The sequence below is a fragment of the Mustelus asterias genome, chromosome 11 (assembly GCF_964213995.1).
Source record: "Mustelus asterias chromosome 11, sMusAst1.hap1.1, whole genome shotgun sequence".
Taxonomy (NCBI): Eukaryota; Metazoa; Chordata; class Chondrichthyes; order Carcharhiniformes; family Triakidae; genus Mustelus; species Mustelus asterias.
This window is the reverse complement of record NC_135811.1, coordinates 1-15849: the sequence shown is the minus strand read 5'-3', so window position 1 is coordinate 15849 and position 15849 is coordinate 1. Positions and strand designations below refer to the sequence as shown.

Here is a 15849-nt window from a genome sequence, read left to right as displayed (position 1 = left end):
CCACCCTTGACCTCTCACCACCCTCAACACTGACTTCCGGACTACAACTCCTTTTCCCACTCCCCTGACAAATTAGTTTAAATCCCCCTGAAGAGCCGTAGCAAATTTCCCTCCCAGGATATTGGTGCCCCTCTGGTTCAGGTGCACCCCGTCCTGTTTGTAGAGGTCCCACCTTCCCCAGAACGTGTTCCAATTATCCACGTATCTGAAACCCTCCCTCCTGCACAATCCCTGCAACCACATGTTTAAGTGCACTCTCTCCCTGTTCCTCAACTCGCTATCACGTGGCACTGGTAGCGTACCAGAGATGACCACATGTTTTGTCTTTGCTCTCAGCTTCCAGCCCAGCTCCCGAAATTCCTGTTTTAAATCCCCGTCCCTTCTCTTACCTATGTCGTTGGTACCAATGTGTACCACGACTTGTGACTGTTTCCCCTCCCCCTTAAGAATCCGGAAAACACGGTCCGAGAGTCAGGGGGCAGGGGTTAGATTCAGGGGGCAGGGGTTAAAGTCGGGGATAGGGGTTAGAGTCAGGGGGCAGGGGTTAGAGTCAGGGGGCAGGGGTTAGAGTCGGGGATAGGGGTTAGAGTCAGGGGGCAGGGGTTAGAGTCAGGGGGCAGGGGTTAGAGTCAGGGGGCAGGGGTTAGAGTCGGGGGGCGGAATTAGAGTCAGGGGGCAGGGGTTAGAGTCAGGGGGCAGGGGTTAAAGTTGAGGACAGGGGTTAGAGTCAGGGGGCAGGGGTTAGAGTCAGGGGGCAGGGGTTAGAGTCAGGGTAAGGGGTTAGAGTCAGGGGGCAGGGGTAAGAGTCAGGGGGCAGGGGTAAGAGTCAGGGGGCAGAGGTTAGAGTCAGGGTAAGGGGTTAGAGTCAGGGGGAGGAATAGTGTCAAGCGGCAGGGGTAAGAGTCAGGGGGCAGGGGTTAGAGTCAGGGGGCAGGGGTTAAAGTCGGGGGGCAGGGGTTAGAGTCAGGGGGCAGGGGTTAGAGTCAGGGGGCAGGGGTTAGAGTCAGGGGGCAGGGGTTAGAGTCAGGGCAGGGGTTAGAGTCAGGGGCAGGGGTTAGAGTCAGGGGGCAGGGGTTAGAGTCAGGGCAGGGGTTAGAGTCAGGGGCAGGGGTTAGAGTCAGGGGGCAGGGGTTAGAGTCAGGGGGCAGAGGTTAGAGTCAGGGGGCAGGGGTTAGTGTCACATGGCAGGGGTAAGAGTCAGGGGGCAGTGGTTAGAGTCAGGGGCAGGGGTTTGAGTCAGGGGGCAGGGGTTAAAGTCGGGGGCAGAGGTTAGAGTCAGGCGGCAGGGGTTAGAGTGAGGGGGCAGGGGTTAGGGGCGGGGGCAGGGGTAAGAGTCAGGGAGCAGGCGTTAGAGTCAGGGGCAGGGGTTAGAGTCAGGGGGCGGAATTAGAGTCAGGGGCGGGGTTAGAGTCAGGGGGCAGGGGTAAGAGTCAGGGGGCAGGGGTTAGAGTCAGGGGGCAGGGGTTAGAGTCAGGGGGCAGGGGTTAGAGTTAGGGGGAGGGGTTAGAGTCAGGGGGGGTTAGAGTCAGGGGGCAGGGGTTAGAGTCAGGGGGGGTTAGAGTCAGGGGGCAGGGGTTAGAGTCAGGGGGCAGGGCTTAGAGTCAGGGGGCAGGGGTTAGGGGCAGGGGTTAGAGTCAGGGGGCAGGGGTTAGAGTCAGGGGGCAGGGGTTAGAGTTAGGGGGCGGGGTTAGAGTCAGGGGCAGGGGTTAGAGTCAGGGGGCAGGGGTTAGAGTCAGGGGGCAGGGGTTAAAGTCGGGGGCAGAGGTTAGAGTCAGGGGGCAGGGGTTAGAATCAGGGGGCAGGGGTTCGAGTCTGGGGGAGGGGTTTGAGTCAGGGGGCAGGGGTTAGAGTCAGGGGGCAGGGGTTAGTGTCAGGGGGCAGGGGTTAGAGTCAGGGGGCAGGGGTTAGAGGCAGGGGTTAGAGTCAGGGGGCAGGGGTTAGAGTCAGGGGGAGGGCTTAGAGTCAGGGGGCAGGAGTTAGAGTCAGGGGCAGGGGTTAGAGTCAGGGGGCAGGGGTTAAAGTCGGGGGCAGAGGTTAGAGTCAGGGGGCAGGGGTTAGAGTCAGGGGGCAGAGGTTCGAGTCTGGGGGAGGGGTTTGAGTCAGGGGGCAGGGGTTAGAGTCAGGGGGCAGGGGTTAGAGTCAGGGGGCAGGGGTTAGAGTCAGGGGGCAGGGGTTAGGGGCAGGCGTTAGAGTCAAGGGGCAGGGGTTAGAGTCAGGGGGCAGGGGTTAGAGTCAGGGGGCAGGGGTTAGAGTCAGGGGGCAGGGGTTAGAGTCAGGGGGCAGGGGTTAGAGTCAGGGGGCAGGGGTTAGGGGCGGGGGCAGGGGTAAGAGTCAGGGAGCAGGCGTTAGAGTCAGGGGCAGGGGTTAGAGTCAGGGGGCGGAATTAGAGTCAGGGGCGGGGTTAGAGTCAGGGGGCAGGGGTAAGAGTCAGGGGGCAGGGGTTAGAGTCAGGGGGCAGGGGTTAGAGTTAGGGGGAGGGGTTAGAGTTAGGGGGAGGGGTTAGAGTCAGGGGGGGTTAGAGTCAGGGGGCAGGGGTTAGAGTCAGGGGGGGTTAGAGTCAGGGGGCAGGGGTTAGAGTCAGGGGGCAGGGCTTAGAGTCAGGGGGCAGGGGTTAGGGGCAGGGGTTAGAGTCAGGGGGCAGGGGTTAGAGTCAGGGGGCAGGGGTTAGAGTTAGGGGGCGGGGTTAGAGTCAGGGGCAGGGGTTAGAGTCAGGGGGCAGGGGTTAGAGTCAGGGGGCAGGGGTTAAAGTCGGGGGCAGAGGTTAGAGTCAGGGGGCAGGGGTTAGAATCAGGGGGCAGGGGTTCGAGTCTGGGGGAGGGGTTTGAGTCAGGGGGCAGGGGTTAGAGTCAGGGGGCAGGGGTTAGTGTCAGGGGGCAGGGGTTAGAGTCAGGGGGCAGGGGTTAGGGGCAGGGGTTAGAGTCAGCGGGCAGGGGTTAGAGTCAGGGGGAGGGGTTAGAGTCAGGGGGCAGGAGTTAGAGTCAGGGGCAGGGGTTAGAGTCAGGGGGCAGGGGTTAAAGTCGGGGGCAGAGGTTAGAGTCAGGGGGCAGGGGTTAGAGTCAGGGGGCAGAGGTTCGAGTCTGGGGGAGGGGTTTGAGTCAGGGGGCAGGGGTTAGAGTCAGGGGGCAGGGGTTAGAGTCAGGGGGCAGGGGTTAGAGTCAGGGGGCAGGGATTAGGGGCAGGCGTTAGAGTCAAGGGGCAGGGGTTAGAGTCAGGGGGCAGGGGTTAGAGTCAGGGGGCAGGGGTTAGAGTCAGGGGGCAGGGGTTAGAGTCAGGGGGCAGGGGTTAGAGTCAGGGGGCAGGGGTTCGAGTCTGGGGGAGGGGTTTGAGTCAGGGGGCAGGGGTTAGAGTCAGGGGGCAGGGGTTAGAGTCAGGGGGCAGGGGTTAGAGTCAGGGGGCAGGGGTTAGGGGCAGGGGTTAGAGTCAGGGGGCAGGGGTTAGAGTCAGGGGCAGGGGTTAGAGTCAGGGGGCAGGGGTTAGAGTCAGGGGGTGGGGTTAGAGTCAGGGGGCAGGGGTTCGAGTCAGGGGGCAGGGGTTAGAGTCAGGGGGCAGGGGTTAGAGTCAGGGGGTGGGGTTAGAGTCAGGCGGCAGGGGTTAGAGTCAGGGGGCAGGGGTTAGAGTCAGGGGGTGGGGTTAGCGTCAGGGGGCAGGGGTTCGGGTCAGGGGGCAGGGGTTAGAGTCAGGGGTGAGAGTCAGGGGGCAGGGGTTAGAGTCAGGGGGCAGGGGTTAGAGTCAGGGGGCAGGGGTTAGGGGCAGGGGTTAGGGGCAGGGGGCAGGGGTTAGAGTCAGGGGGCAGGGGTTAGGGGCAAGATTAGAGTCGGTGGGCAGGGTTTAGGGGCAAGGTTAGAGTCAGGGGGAGGGGTTAGAGTCAGGGGGCAGGGATTAGAGTCAGAGGGCAGGGGTTAGAGTCAGGGGGCAGGAGTTAGAGTCAGGGGGAGGGGTTAGAGTCAGGGGGAGGGGTTAGAGTCAGGGGGAGGGGTTAGAGTCAGGGGGAGGGGTTAGAGTCACGGGGCAGGGGTTAGAGTCAGGGGGAGGGGTTAGAGTTAGGGGGAGTGGTTAGAGTTCGGGGGAGGGGTTAGAGTTCGGGGGAGGGGTTAGAGTTAGGGGGAGTGGTTAGAGTTCGGGGGAGGGGTTAGAGTTAGGGGGAGTGGTTAGAGTCAGGGGGAGGGGTTAGAGTTCGGGGGAGTGGTTAGAGTTCGGGGGAGGGGTTAGAGTCAGGGGGAGGGGTTAGAGTCAGGGGGAGGGGTTAGAGTTAGGGGGAGTGGTTAGAGTTCGGGGGAGGGGTTAGAGTTAGGGGGAGTGGTTAGAATCAGGGGGAGGGGTTAGAGTCAGGGGGAGGGGCTAGAGTTAGGGGGAGTGGTTAGAGTTAGGGGGAGTGGTTAGAGTTAGGGGGAGGGGTTAGAGTTACGGGGTATTGCATCTGGGTGTTGAGCACAAAGACTGGCATCCAGGAATGCCAGGATGAAATATGGCGGCGCCCATGTTGATCGTCAGACAAGGCGGGAGAGGTTAGGGGTGAGGGAGCGGAAGCGGAAGTCGCGGTCAGGGGGCGGAGCCAGTCAGGCCGAGTCAGCGGCTGCAGATGGCGGCGCCTCGGGCTGCGAGAGCGGGGAGTCGGCAGCTCCGGGAGGCCGAGGCCGAGCCCCGCGGCACCGCGTGCGGGAGGTCCCAGCTCCGCTTCCAGGTCAGCAAGCTGTCTGAATCCGCCAGTGCCCGGGGGGAAAGGTCCCGGCTCCGGCCTCCCGCCTGGGCCCGGCTCCCGGAGCCGGCGCCTGACACGTGGGAGCGGGGCCGAGCCGGCGGGTGGGAGCCGGGGATGGGGCCGGGTCAGGGTCGAGCCGGGGCCGCCACATGGCGCCGGCCAGCGGGACGGGGAGCGGGGAGCCGGCACAGCCGGAGGCCATTCGGCCCATAGTCTGGCTCCTCGCCCATCACATTGTGAGAGGGTCCGGAGCGCGGCGCAGTGACAGGCTGCAGGGGCTGAGGCAGCAAATGGTTCACGTGTCAGAATGAGCAGGGTGCCGCTGGAGGACACGGCAACTTCTCGGTGAAGCGGCGGATTGTGAGCGGCTCTGGGATGGAAGGTCCCTCATGGGGGACTGCCTGAGAAGGTTGAAGCACATGCGGCTGGGAAACCGGGCGAGATGGATCAGAAAGTGGCTCAGTAACAGGACAGGGTGGTGCTAGGAGGCCGGGGTGTCCCACAGGGACCAGTCCCCTCTCTGTTTGATACATAAATGATGGGGATGATGATGATGTGGAGGGATGGTAAGGAAATTTGAAGATGACAGTTTGCAGATAGGGTGGTTAATAGTGAAGAGGATGCTTGTCGGTTACGTGAAGATACAGATGGTTTGGTCAGATGGGCAGATCAATGACATGTTAACCCTGATAGGTGCGAGGTGATGCACTTTGGAAGTAACAAGACGAGGGAGTATTTAATGAATGTCAGGACACTAGGATGTTCAGGAATAGAGGGATCTTGGGGTAATTATTCACAGATCCCTAATGCAGAGGAACACATGAATGTGATAGTTGGGGGCATACGGGAAACTTGCTTTCATCAGTTGTGGTATAGAGTATAGGAGCAAGGGGATAATGTTGGAGTTGTACAGAGTGCTGGTTAGGCCACAGCTGGAGTACTGTGTGCAGTTCTGGTCACCTCACTAGAGGGGTACGTCAAAACTAGAAGCAGGAGTGGGCCATTCAGCCCTTCGAGCCTGGTCCATCATTCATTATGGTCATGGCTGATCATCAAATTCAATATCTTCATCTCTCCCCCATTTCCCTTTTGCCTCAAGTACTTTCTGTGGTAATGGTACAGAGGAAGCAGTGCTACAGAGGAGGTTCACCAGGATGTTGCCTGGGATGGAGCATTTGTGCTATAAGGAGAGACCAGATAGGCTTGGATTGTTTTATTTAGAGCAGAGAAGGCTGAGGGGGGACATGATTAGGTGTGTAAGATTGAGGAGTATGGACAGGGTGAGTAGGAAGCAGCTGTTCTTGGTTGAGAGGTCAATCACGAGGGTAAGAAGCAGGAGATTGAGGGGATTTGTGAAAAAACCTTTTCACTTGGGATGGTGGGAATCTGGAATGCACTGCCAATGAAGGTAATGGAGGCCGGAAACCTTACAACCTTTAAAAAATATTTGGATGAGCACTTGAAATATCATAACATTTAAGAATATGGGCCAAGTGCAGGAAAGTGGGATTAGTGTGACTTTAGTGGTAGTTGTTGTCAGTGCAGACTCGATGGGCCAAAGGGCCTTTTCTGCGCTCTGACTATATTGGTCTTGGAGGAAGTGCACCTTAGATTTACTGGACTGACTCCTGGATTCCCAAGAGTTAAATCGCTGGAAAAAATTGCACAGACTAAAGTTATATTTCCTGGAATTTATAAGGTTAAGGGATGATTTGATCAATATTTTTAAGTTATTGAGGAAAGCAGACAGGGTTGGCAGAGACTATTTTCATTGCATAAGGGTCGAGCAATGGGGCAAAATGCCTTCTTTCTAAACCTATGTTGCATTTCAAACCACCACCAGAATGCCGACCACCTTCAGGAGCAGTTAGAAAAACAACAGATGACATTGAAGTTCAAAAACCATCCTATGTAAAATCTTTTTAAAAATCTGTGGCAGAGAAATCGGTGAGTGAAAAATGAAAGTGGGAATGGGGCTGGGTTTGACGGGAGGGTTACCTAGTTCAGGCTATAGGTAGCAGACACAGAGAGCGTGTTACTATTGCTGCGTCTGTTCTTGGATTGTGAGAACATGCCTGTTAATCCATCTGTTTGCCCATACTCAGCTCTCCTTCCTTTACAATCTCTTTAGGGTGACAATCTGCAGGATTACCATTCATCTACCAGCCTGACTGACCTCACCATCACAGAACTGGGCACCACTGGAGAGATTTTGGGAAGTTTTTCCAGTTGTATCGATCAGTCCATAATCTCCATCATTGAGGATACATCACAAATAGAGGTGGGTTGAACAGACGCTTTTCTACTTGATGTATCTTCACGAGCTGACCCCGTGTCTGTTAATGGCACATTGACTCCATGCCAGACATAGAACATAGAAAGGATACAGCACAAACAGGCCCTTCGGCCCACAAGTTGCGCCGGTCATGTCCCTACCTACCTAGGCTTATATATAGGCTTACCTATAATCCTCAATCCTATTAAGTCCCATGTACTCATCCAGAAGTCTCTTAAAAGACCCTGTCGAGTTTACCACCACTGACGGCAGCCGATTCCACTCACCCACCACCCTCTGAGTGAAAAACTTACCCCTGACATCTCCTCTGTACCTACTCCCCAGCACCTTAAACCTGTGTCCTCTCGTAGTAGCCATTTCAGCCCTGGGAAAAAGCCTCCGAGAATCCACCTGATCTATACCTCTCAACATCTTGTACACCTCTATCAGGTCACCTCTCATCCTTCGTCTCTCCAAGGAGAAAAGACCGAGCTCCCTCAGCCTACCCTCATAGAGCATGCCAACCAATCCAGGCAACATCCTTGTAAATCTTCTCTGCACCCTTTCAATCATTTCCACATCCCTCCTGTAATGAGGCGACCAGAACTGAGCACAGTACTCCAAGTGGGGTTTGACGAGGGTCTTATATAGCTGCATCATTATCCCCGGACTCCTAAACTCAATCCCTCGATTGATAAAGGCCAGCACAGCATACGCCTTCTTAACCACCTCCTCTACCTGTGAGGCCGATTTAACAGTCCTATGGACCCGGACCCCAAGTCCTTCTGATCCTCTACACTGCTAAGAGTCTTACCCTTGATATTATACTCCTTCATCCCATTTGACTTGCCAAAATGGACCACTACACGTTTATCCAGGTTGAAGTCCATCTGCCACTTCTCCGCCCAGTCTTGCATCCTATCTATGTCCCGCTGCAGCTTCTGACATCCCTCCAACCTATCCACAACACCACCAACCTTCGTGTCGTTGGCAAACTTACCAACCCATCCCTCCACTTCCTCATCCAGGTCATTTATGAAAATGACATATTCTCCATCAGAAACATAGAAAAACTACAGCACAAAACAGGCCCTTCGGCTCCACAAGTTGTGCCGAACATATCCCTACCTTCTAGGCCTACCGATAACCCTCCATCCTATTAAATCCCATGTACTCATCCAGGGGTCTCTTAAAAGACCCTATTGAGTTTGCCTCCACCACCACTGACGGCAGCCGATTCCACTCACCCACCACCCTCGATTGATAAAGGCCAGCACGCCGCCTTAACCACCACCTCCTCCACCTGCGGGGCCGATTTTAGAGTCCTATGGACCCGGACCCCAAGATTCTTCTGATCCTCTACAGTACTAAGAGTCTTTCCCTTTATATTGTACTCCTTCATCCCATTTGACCTGCCAAAATGTACCACTACACATTTATCCGGGTTGAAGTCCATTTGCCACTTCTCCACCCAGTCTTGCATCCTATCTATGTCCCTCTGTAACTTCTGACATCCCTCCAGACTATCCACAACCCCACCAATCTTCCTGTCGTCAGAAAACTTACCAACCCATCCCTCCACTTCCTCATCCAGGTCATTTATGAAAATGACAAACAGCAAGGGTCCCAGAACAGATCCCTGGGGCACACCACTGGTGACCGAGCTCCATTTAGAAAAAGATCTATCTATACCCACTCTCTGCCTCCTTTGGGCAAGCCAGTTCTGGATCCACTGGGCAGCAGCCCCTTGGATCCCATGCCCTCTCACTTTTTCTAGAAGCCTTGCATGGGGGACCTTGTCAAACGCCTTGCTAAAATCCATATAAACCACATCTACCGCTTTCCCTTCGTCAATGTGTTTAGTTACATTTTCGAAGAACTCCACCAGGCTCGTAAGGCACGATCTGCCTTTGACAAAGCCATGCTGAGTATTCTTCAGCATACTCAACCTCTCTAAATGCTCATAAATCTTGTCCCTCAGGATCTTCTCCATCAGCTTACCAACCACTGAGGTTAGACTCACCGGTCGGTAATTTCCTGCGCTATCCCTAGTCCCCTTCTTGAAAATAGGAACCACATCCGCAATCCTCCGGCACCTCTCCCGTCTCCATCGACAACGCAAAGATCATTGCCAGAGGCTCTGCAATCTCTTCCCTCGCCTCCCACAGTAACCTGCGGTACATCCCATCCGGACCCGGTGACTTATCTATCTTGATGCCATTCAAAGATTCCAGCACAACCTCTTTCTTAAAGTCCACATACTCAATCTTTTCAGTCCACCGCAAGCCCGCAGTACATCCACCCAGGTCCTTCTCCTCTGTGAAAACAGAGGCAAAATACTCATTAAGCACCTCTGCCATTTCTATTGGCTCCGTACAGACTTTCCCGCCTTCACCTTTTATAGGCCCTATTCCTTCACGTCTCATCCTTTTACTCTTCTTATGCACCATAGAAAGCATTCTTTCTGGCTGTATCACAGCTTGGTATGGCTCCTGCTCTGCCCAAGACCACAAGGAACTACAAAAGGTCGTGAATGTAGCCCAATCCATCACGCAAACCAGCCTCCCATCCATTGACTCTGTCTACGCTTCCCGCTGCCTCGGCAAAGCAGCCAGCATAATTAAGGATCCCACGCACCCCAGACATTCTCTCTTCCACCTTCTTCCTTCGGGAAAAAGATACAAAAGTCTGAGGTCACGTACCAACCGACTCAAGAACAGCTTCTTCCCTGCTGCTGTCAGACTTTTGAATGGACTTATCTTGCATTAAGTTGATCTTTCCCTACATCCTAGCTATGACTGTAACACTACATTCTGCACTCTCTTGTTTCCTTCTCTATGAATGGTATGCTTTGTCTGTATAACATGCAAGAAACAACACTTTTCACTCTATGTTAATACATGTGACAATAATAATTCAAATCAAAAAACTTGGATTGTTTTCATTGGAGCGTTGGAGGATGAGGGGAGACCTGATCGAGGTTTACAAGATGAAGGCATGGATAGAATTGATAGTCTTTTTTCCAGGGTCAATTACTCAGGGGCATAGATTGTGAGTGAGAGGGGGAAAGTTTAAAAGAGATGTAAGGGGCAAGTTTTTCCTCACACAGGGTGGTGAATGCCTGGAATACACTGTCGGAGGAGGTGGTGGAATCAGAGTCTATAACAACGTTCAAGAGGCATCTGGATAGATACATGAATAGGCAGAGAATAGAGGGATATGGACCACGTAGAGGTTTGGGCTATAAGGAGAGGCTGGATAGACTGGGACCTTTTTCTCTGGAGCGTAGGAGGCTGAGGGGTGATCTTATAGAGGTCTATAAAATAATGAGGGGCATAGATAAGGTAGATTCCCAAAGGTAGGGGAGTCTAAAACCAGAGGGCATAGGTTTAAGGTGAGAGGGGAGAGATACAGAGTGTCCAGAGGGGCAATTTTTTCACACAGAGGGTGAGTGTCTGGAACGAGCTGCCAGAGGTAGTAGTAGAGGTGGGTACAAGTTTGTCTTTTAAAAAGCATTTAGACAGTTACATGGGTACGATGGGTTTAGAGGGATGTGGGCAATTGGGATTCGCTTAGGGGTTTTTAAGGGCGGGATGGACAAGTTGGGCCGAAGGGCCTGTTTCCATGCTGTAAACCTCTGACTTCACATTTATCCACATTATGCTGCATCTGGCATGTAGATGTGTCTGAGGGAGCACCTTCCTCTCCTCTGGTGCTTCACCAACCCGCTCCCTTTTCGGGTGCCCTCTGGTGCTATCAGGTGGAGTCCAATGCTGCTTTTTCTAGCTGGTCTGAGCTGTTCATTCCTGAGTGATGGAATCCTGGTACATAAGAACTAGGAGCAGGAGTAGGGCATCCGGCCCCTCGAGCCTGCCCCGCCATTCAATAAGATCATGGCTGATCTTTTTGTGGACTCAACTCCACTTACCCGCCCGCTCACCATAACCCTTAATTCCTTTACTGTTCAAAAATCTATTCTTGCCTTAAAAACATTCAATGAGGGCAGTGAATTCCACAGATTCACAACCCTTCAGGTGAAGAAGTTCCTCCTCAACTCAGTTCTAAATCTGCTGCCCCTTATTTTGAGGCCATGCCCCCTAGTTCTAGTTCTGGTGTGTTGTGACTATCCATTTACTTGTGGTTTTGCCCCTTGGTTCATTCACACCGAGCTGGTTTTGACTCCCATTAGCTCAGCACTTCCTGTCTGATATTGGAACTGATCTGTTTCCAGAATAAATCCCATCTGGATGAGGAGAATGAAGCAACGCTGCTGACAGCCCTGACCGAGATACTGGATACCTTCGACGATGAAAATGCTTCTCCCTTCGATTCCATTCCCGACTCAGAGATATTTGCTTTACCAAAGGCTGGGCAGGATGGCTCTCTGGTAAGTAAGGATAACTGCTGTTCGGTGTCAGGGCTGTGAGATGCTGATTCCCTGGCTGTGGTGGAACATAGAACATAGAACATTACAGCGCAGAACAGGCCCTTCGGCCCACGATGTTGCACCGACCAGTTAAAAAAAAAAAAAACTGTGACCCTCCAACCTAAACCAATTTCTTTTCGTCCATGAACCTATCTACGGATCTCTTAAACGCCCCCAAACTAGGCGCATTTACTACTGATGCTGGCAGGGCATTCCAATCCCTCACCACCCTCTGGGTAAAGAACCTACCCCTGACATCGGTTCTATAACTACCCCCCCTCAATTTAAAGCCATGCCCCCTCGTGCTGGATTTCTCCATCAGAGGAAAAAGGCTATCACTATCCACCCTATCTAAACCTCTAATCATCTTATATGTTTCAATAAGATCCCCTCTTAGCCGCCGCCTTTCCAGCGAAAACAATCCCAAATCCCTCAGCCTCTCCTCATAGGATCTCCCCTCCATACCAGGCAACATCCTGGTAAACCTCCTCTGCACCCTCTCCAAAGCCTCCACATCCTTCCTGTAATGTGGGGACCAGAACTGCACACAGTACTCCAAGTGCGGCCGCACCAGAGTTGTGTACAGTTGCAACATAACGCTACGACTCCTAAATTCAATCCCCCTACCAATAAACGCCAAGACACCATATGCCTTCTTAACAACCTTATCTACTTGATTCCCAACTTTCAGGGATCTATGCACACATATACCTAGATCCCTCTGCTCCTCCACACTATTCAAAGTCCTCCCGTTAGCCCTATACTCAACACATCTGTTATTCCTACCAAAGTGAATTACCTCACACTTCTCCGCATTAAACTCCATCCGCCACCTCTCGGCCCAACTTTGCAACCTGTCTAAGTCTTCCTGCAAACTACGACACCCTTCCTCACTGTCTACCACACCACCGACTTTGGTGTCATCAGCAAATTTGCTAATCCACCCAACTATACCCTCATCCAGATCATTAATAAATATTACAAACAGCAGTGGCCCCAAAACAGATCCCTGAGGTACACCACTTGTAACCGCACTCCATGATGAATATTTACTATCAACCACCACCCTCTGTTTCCTATCCGCTAGCCAATTCCTGATCCAATTTCCTAGATCACCCCCAATCCCATACATCTGCATTTTCTGCAGAAGCCTACCATGGTGAACCTTATCAAACGCCTTACTAAAATCCATATATACCACGTCCACTGCCCTGCCCCCATCCACCTCCTTGGTCACTTTCTCAAAAAACTCAATAAGGTTAGTAAGGCACGACCTACCTGCCACAAAACCATGCTGACTATCACCTATCAATTCATTACTCTCCAAATAACTATAAATCCTATCCCTTATAATTTTTTCCAACATCTTGCCGACAACAGAAGTGAGACTCACCGGTCTATAATTCCCGGGGAAGTCTCTGTTCCCCTTCTTAAACAATGGGACAACATTCGCTAACCTCCAATCTTCTGGTACTATACCAGAGGCCAACGACGACCTGAAGATCAGAGCCAGAGGCTGACTGACTGTGGAGGGGGGTGAGGCTGACTGACTGTGGAGGGGGGTGAGGCTGACTGGAGGGGCAGAGGGCTAACTGACGGGGGTGCGAGGGGGGAAGGACAGATGGGGGAGGGGGGTGGGGGGGGACGGGAGGGGGCTGGGGGGGAGGGCGGGAGGGGGCTGGGGGTGGGAGGGCTGGGGGGGGGCGAGCGGGGGAGGCTGGGAGGGGCTGACTGGGGTGAAAGGGGGGAGGGAGTGAGTAACGGGTGAGAGTGTGGTCTCAGTTGTGAAAGCTTTCTGGTTATCAGGAAAGTGGCGATGAATTCAGCCTCTTATCTGACTAGTTATATCGGGGTTGATGAGTGAATTCTGTGTTTGCTCCATTTCACCTGATTTTACCAACAAAAAAATGCACAAGTAATGGTGATGCTGGAAATGTGAAACAAGAACAGAAAGTGCCGGAAGTGCTCAGCAGTCTGCCAGTCTCTGTGACGAGAGAAACTTTAACTTTCTTCCAAAAAAAACTGATCCATCTCCATCCTGAAAGCTCCAATTCGCTGCTGGTGTCCACAACTCTTTGGGGAGAGAATTTCCCAGATTTTCCCATGCTTTGTGTGGTGAAAGGACTCTAGATTTGAATTCTCCACTCGTTTTCATGTTGTGTCAACTCATTTTCAATTTCTGGTCAGGAGTAGATAGTTTTTCAGTTTATAACTGATTGAATCCTCAAATCATTTTAAACACTTCAATTTGATCACGCTTAACATTCTAAACTGAAGGGAATGCAAACTCTAAGTACCATGTAAACCCTGAAATCATTGTGGTGAAACTACGTCCCTATTGCACTGCCAATCTGTGCTGCACCCGTTACAACGCCACCTTCCAGAAGTGTGATCCCATGAACTGAACAGTTCACTCCAGATGAGGTTTGAGCAAGGCTCGCTATTACAGAATGGCTTCCTCACCTTTGTGTTCCAGGCCCCTTGAGGTGAAGGCCAACATTCCATGAACCTTTCTGATGATTTTTTATACCTCTGCACTAGCTCCGATTTCTGTACTTCATCTGAATCATTGTATATTTCCACAGTTTCCAGTCTCACCATTTACGCACAGTGAATCAGTAACTCTCTCTTGTATTCAGCTGTTTTTTGTGCTCAGGGCTGCGGCTCCCTCTCACTCTGTCGTTCTCTCACAGGTTGAGTCGTATGCCGTGCTTCCGGATTTGGGGAAGGAACCTTTTGGTCACGTGATCCCAGCTGCTAAGAAACGGTGGGGATCAGAGAAGCTGGCAAACAGAGGCTTTGGAGAGATTTCCCAGCAGGGTAGCGACAGTGAAGGCAAGGAAGAAGAGGTTCTGACCAGTAACAGACAGGGTGCATCGGAGTCCGGCAGTGAAATGCTGCACTTGGAAACAGCCGAACAGCTCAGTGCAGCTGGGTTAGAGAGCAATGTAACACTTGTCATTGGGTCCAGTTTCCCATGTGAGCATGTATCACTGTCGGATCTGGTCAAGTATATCGGGCCTTACTGTGTGCCCACTGGGCTCTTATACCCGGGGACAGACGCAGACTCGGCAGGCAATGTGATTGAGCTTGAGGTTCAGCTGGTCCAGGACGGTGAGCTACAGGATCTGGAGCTACCCATGGTGCTGTGTGAGAACGGTGAATGCCAGGTGGAATCAATGGGTGAGAATGGCACGGGGCTGGTTACTGGTGAAGAGTCTGTACTGACCAAAAACTCTGGCCCAGAAAACCTGCCACAAACCTCAGAGCAACAGGAAGTCTTGCCTCCCCCAGCAGAGCATCAGGAGAAATCCCCAGTCACCGTGAGGAGGAGAGGACGACCCCGGAAAACAGCCAAACCTACCGCAATGCCGGTTAGTGGAGAACAGCAAGACGTTGCTGAAAGAGCAAGTGAACACTGCAGCCTCCAGACACGCCTTCAAACAGCAGAAAACAAGAGGAAAACCTGCAGTGAGGCACAGTCACAACAAGCAGATAGGAACCAGGAGAGTGTGGCTCCAACTGCACAAGAATCCAGGCTTCCAGCCCAGCAGGGAGGAGAGGTGGAACTGGCTGTGAAGAGAATCCAAACCAGAGGGAGAGCTGCTGCCGGGAGAGAGAGTTGGCAGCAGCCTTCAGAGACCAGCATTGGACAGAGCCTGAGGAAGCTGCCATCATCGGAGCTCCAGCCCACATCAAGAGGCTTGAGCTTTCCCCAGGCACAGGGAGAAACAAGAGAGCCCCATCCGGGGCCTGGAGAGACGACTGCAAAACAGGCCACACACCCTGAGCAAACACAGACCAATATTCCCAGTGCCAGGGCGGCCGAGCCCGCCCCCACCCCCCGGGTGCCCGCCCCCCGGGCGGCCGAGCCCGCCCCTGCCCCCACCCCCCGGGTGCCCGCCCCCCGGGCGGCCGAGCCCGCCCCTGCCCCCACCCCCCGGGTGCCCGCCCCCCGGGCGGCCGAGCCCGCCCCTGCCCCCGCCCCCCGGGTGGCCGAGCCCGCCCCTGCCCCCCGGGTGCCCGCCCCCCGGGCGGCCGAGCCTGCCCCCCGGGCGGCCGAGCCCGCCCCTGCCCCCACCCCCCGGGTGGCCGAGCCCGCCCCTGCCCCCGCCCCCCGGGCGGCCGAGCCCGCCCCTGCCCCCCGGGTGCCCGCCCCCCGGGCGGCCGAGCCCGCCCCCATGTCACCATTGCCTGTCTGTGACACGCCATCTCCCGCAGTCCTTGAAACCACCAGCAGTGAACCCAGACTGCGACCAATCAGTCTCCAGCAGTATCGACTCCGACTCCAGCAGCGGAAACAGGAGCGTGTCTGCTCTGCACTCGAGGAACCACGGAGCAGTGACCCCGGCTGCAAGAACGCGTGGCCTGTTGTGCCAATTCAGTCCATTGTCCATGGGGAGCTCAGCGTTTTGCCACTGGAACCCACTGGGTACATGCTCAGACAGG

The 15849-nt window shown here is 54.0% G+C and overlaps 1 protein-coding gene across 1 annotated transcript; it reads left to right on the top strand.

Moving 5' to 3' along the window:
• Window positions 1–4541: 4541 nt before the first annotated feature.
• On the top strand, window positions 4542–15832 carry LOC144500838 (uncharacterized; the record flags this gene model as incomplete). Its single annotated transcript, XM_078224315.1, has 4 exons — window positions 4542–4681; window positions 6831–6980; window positions 11206–11361; window positions 14094–15832. Coding segments are annotated over exons 1-4 (2147 nt in total), but the record flags the coding sequence as incomplete, so codon positions are not given.
• Between the last annotated feature and the right edge of the window lie 17 nt (window positions 15833–15849).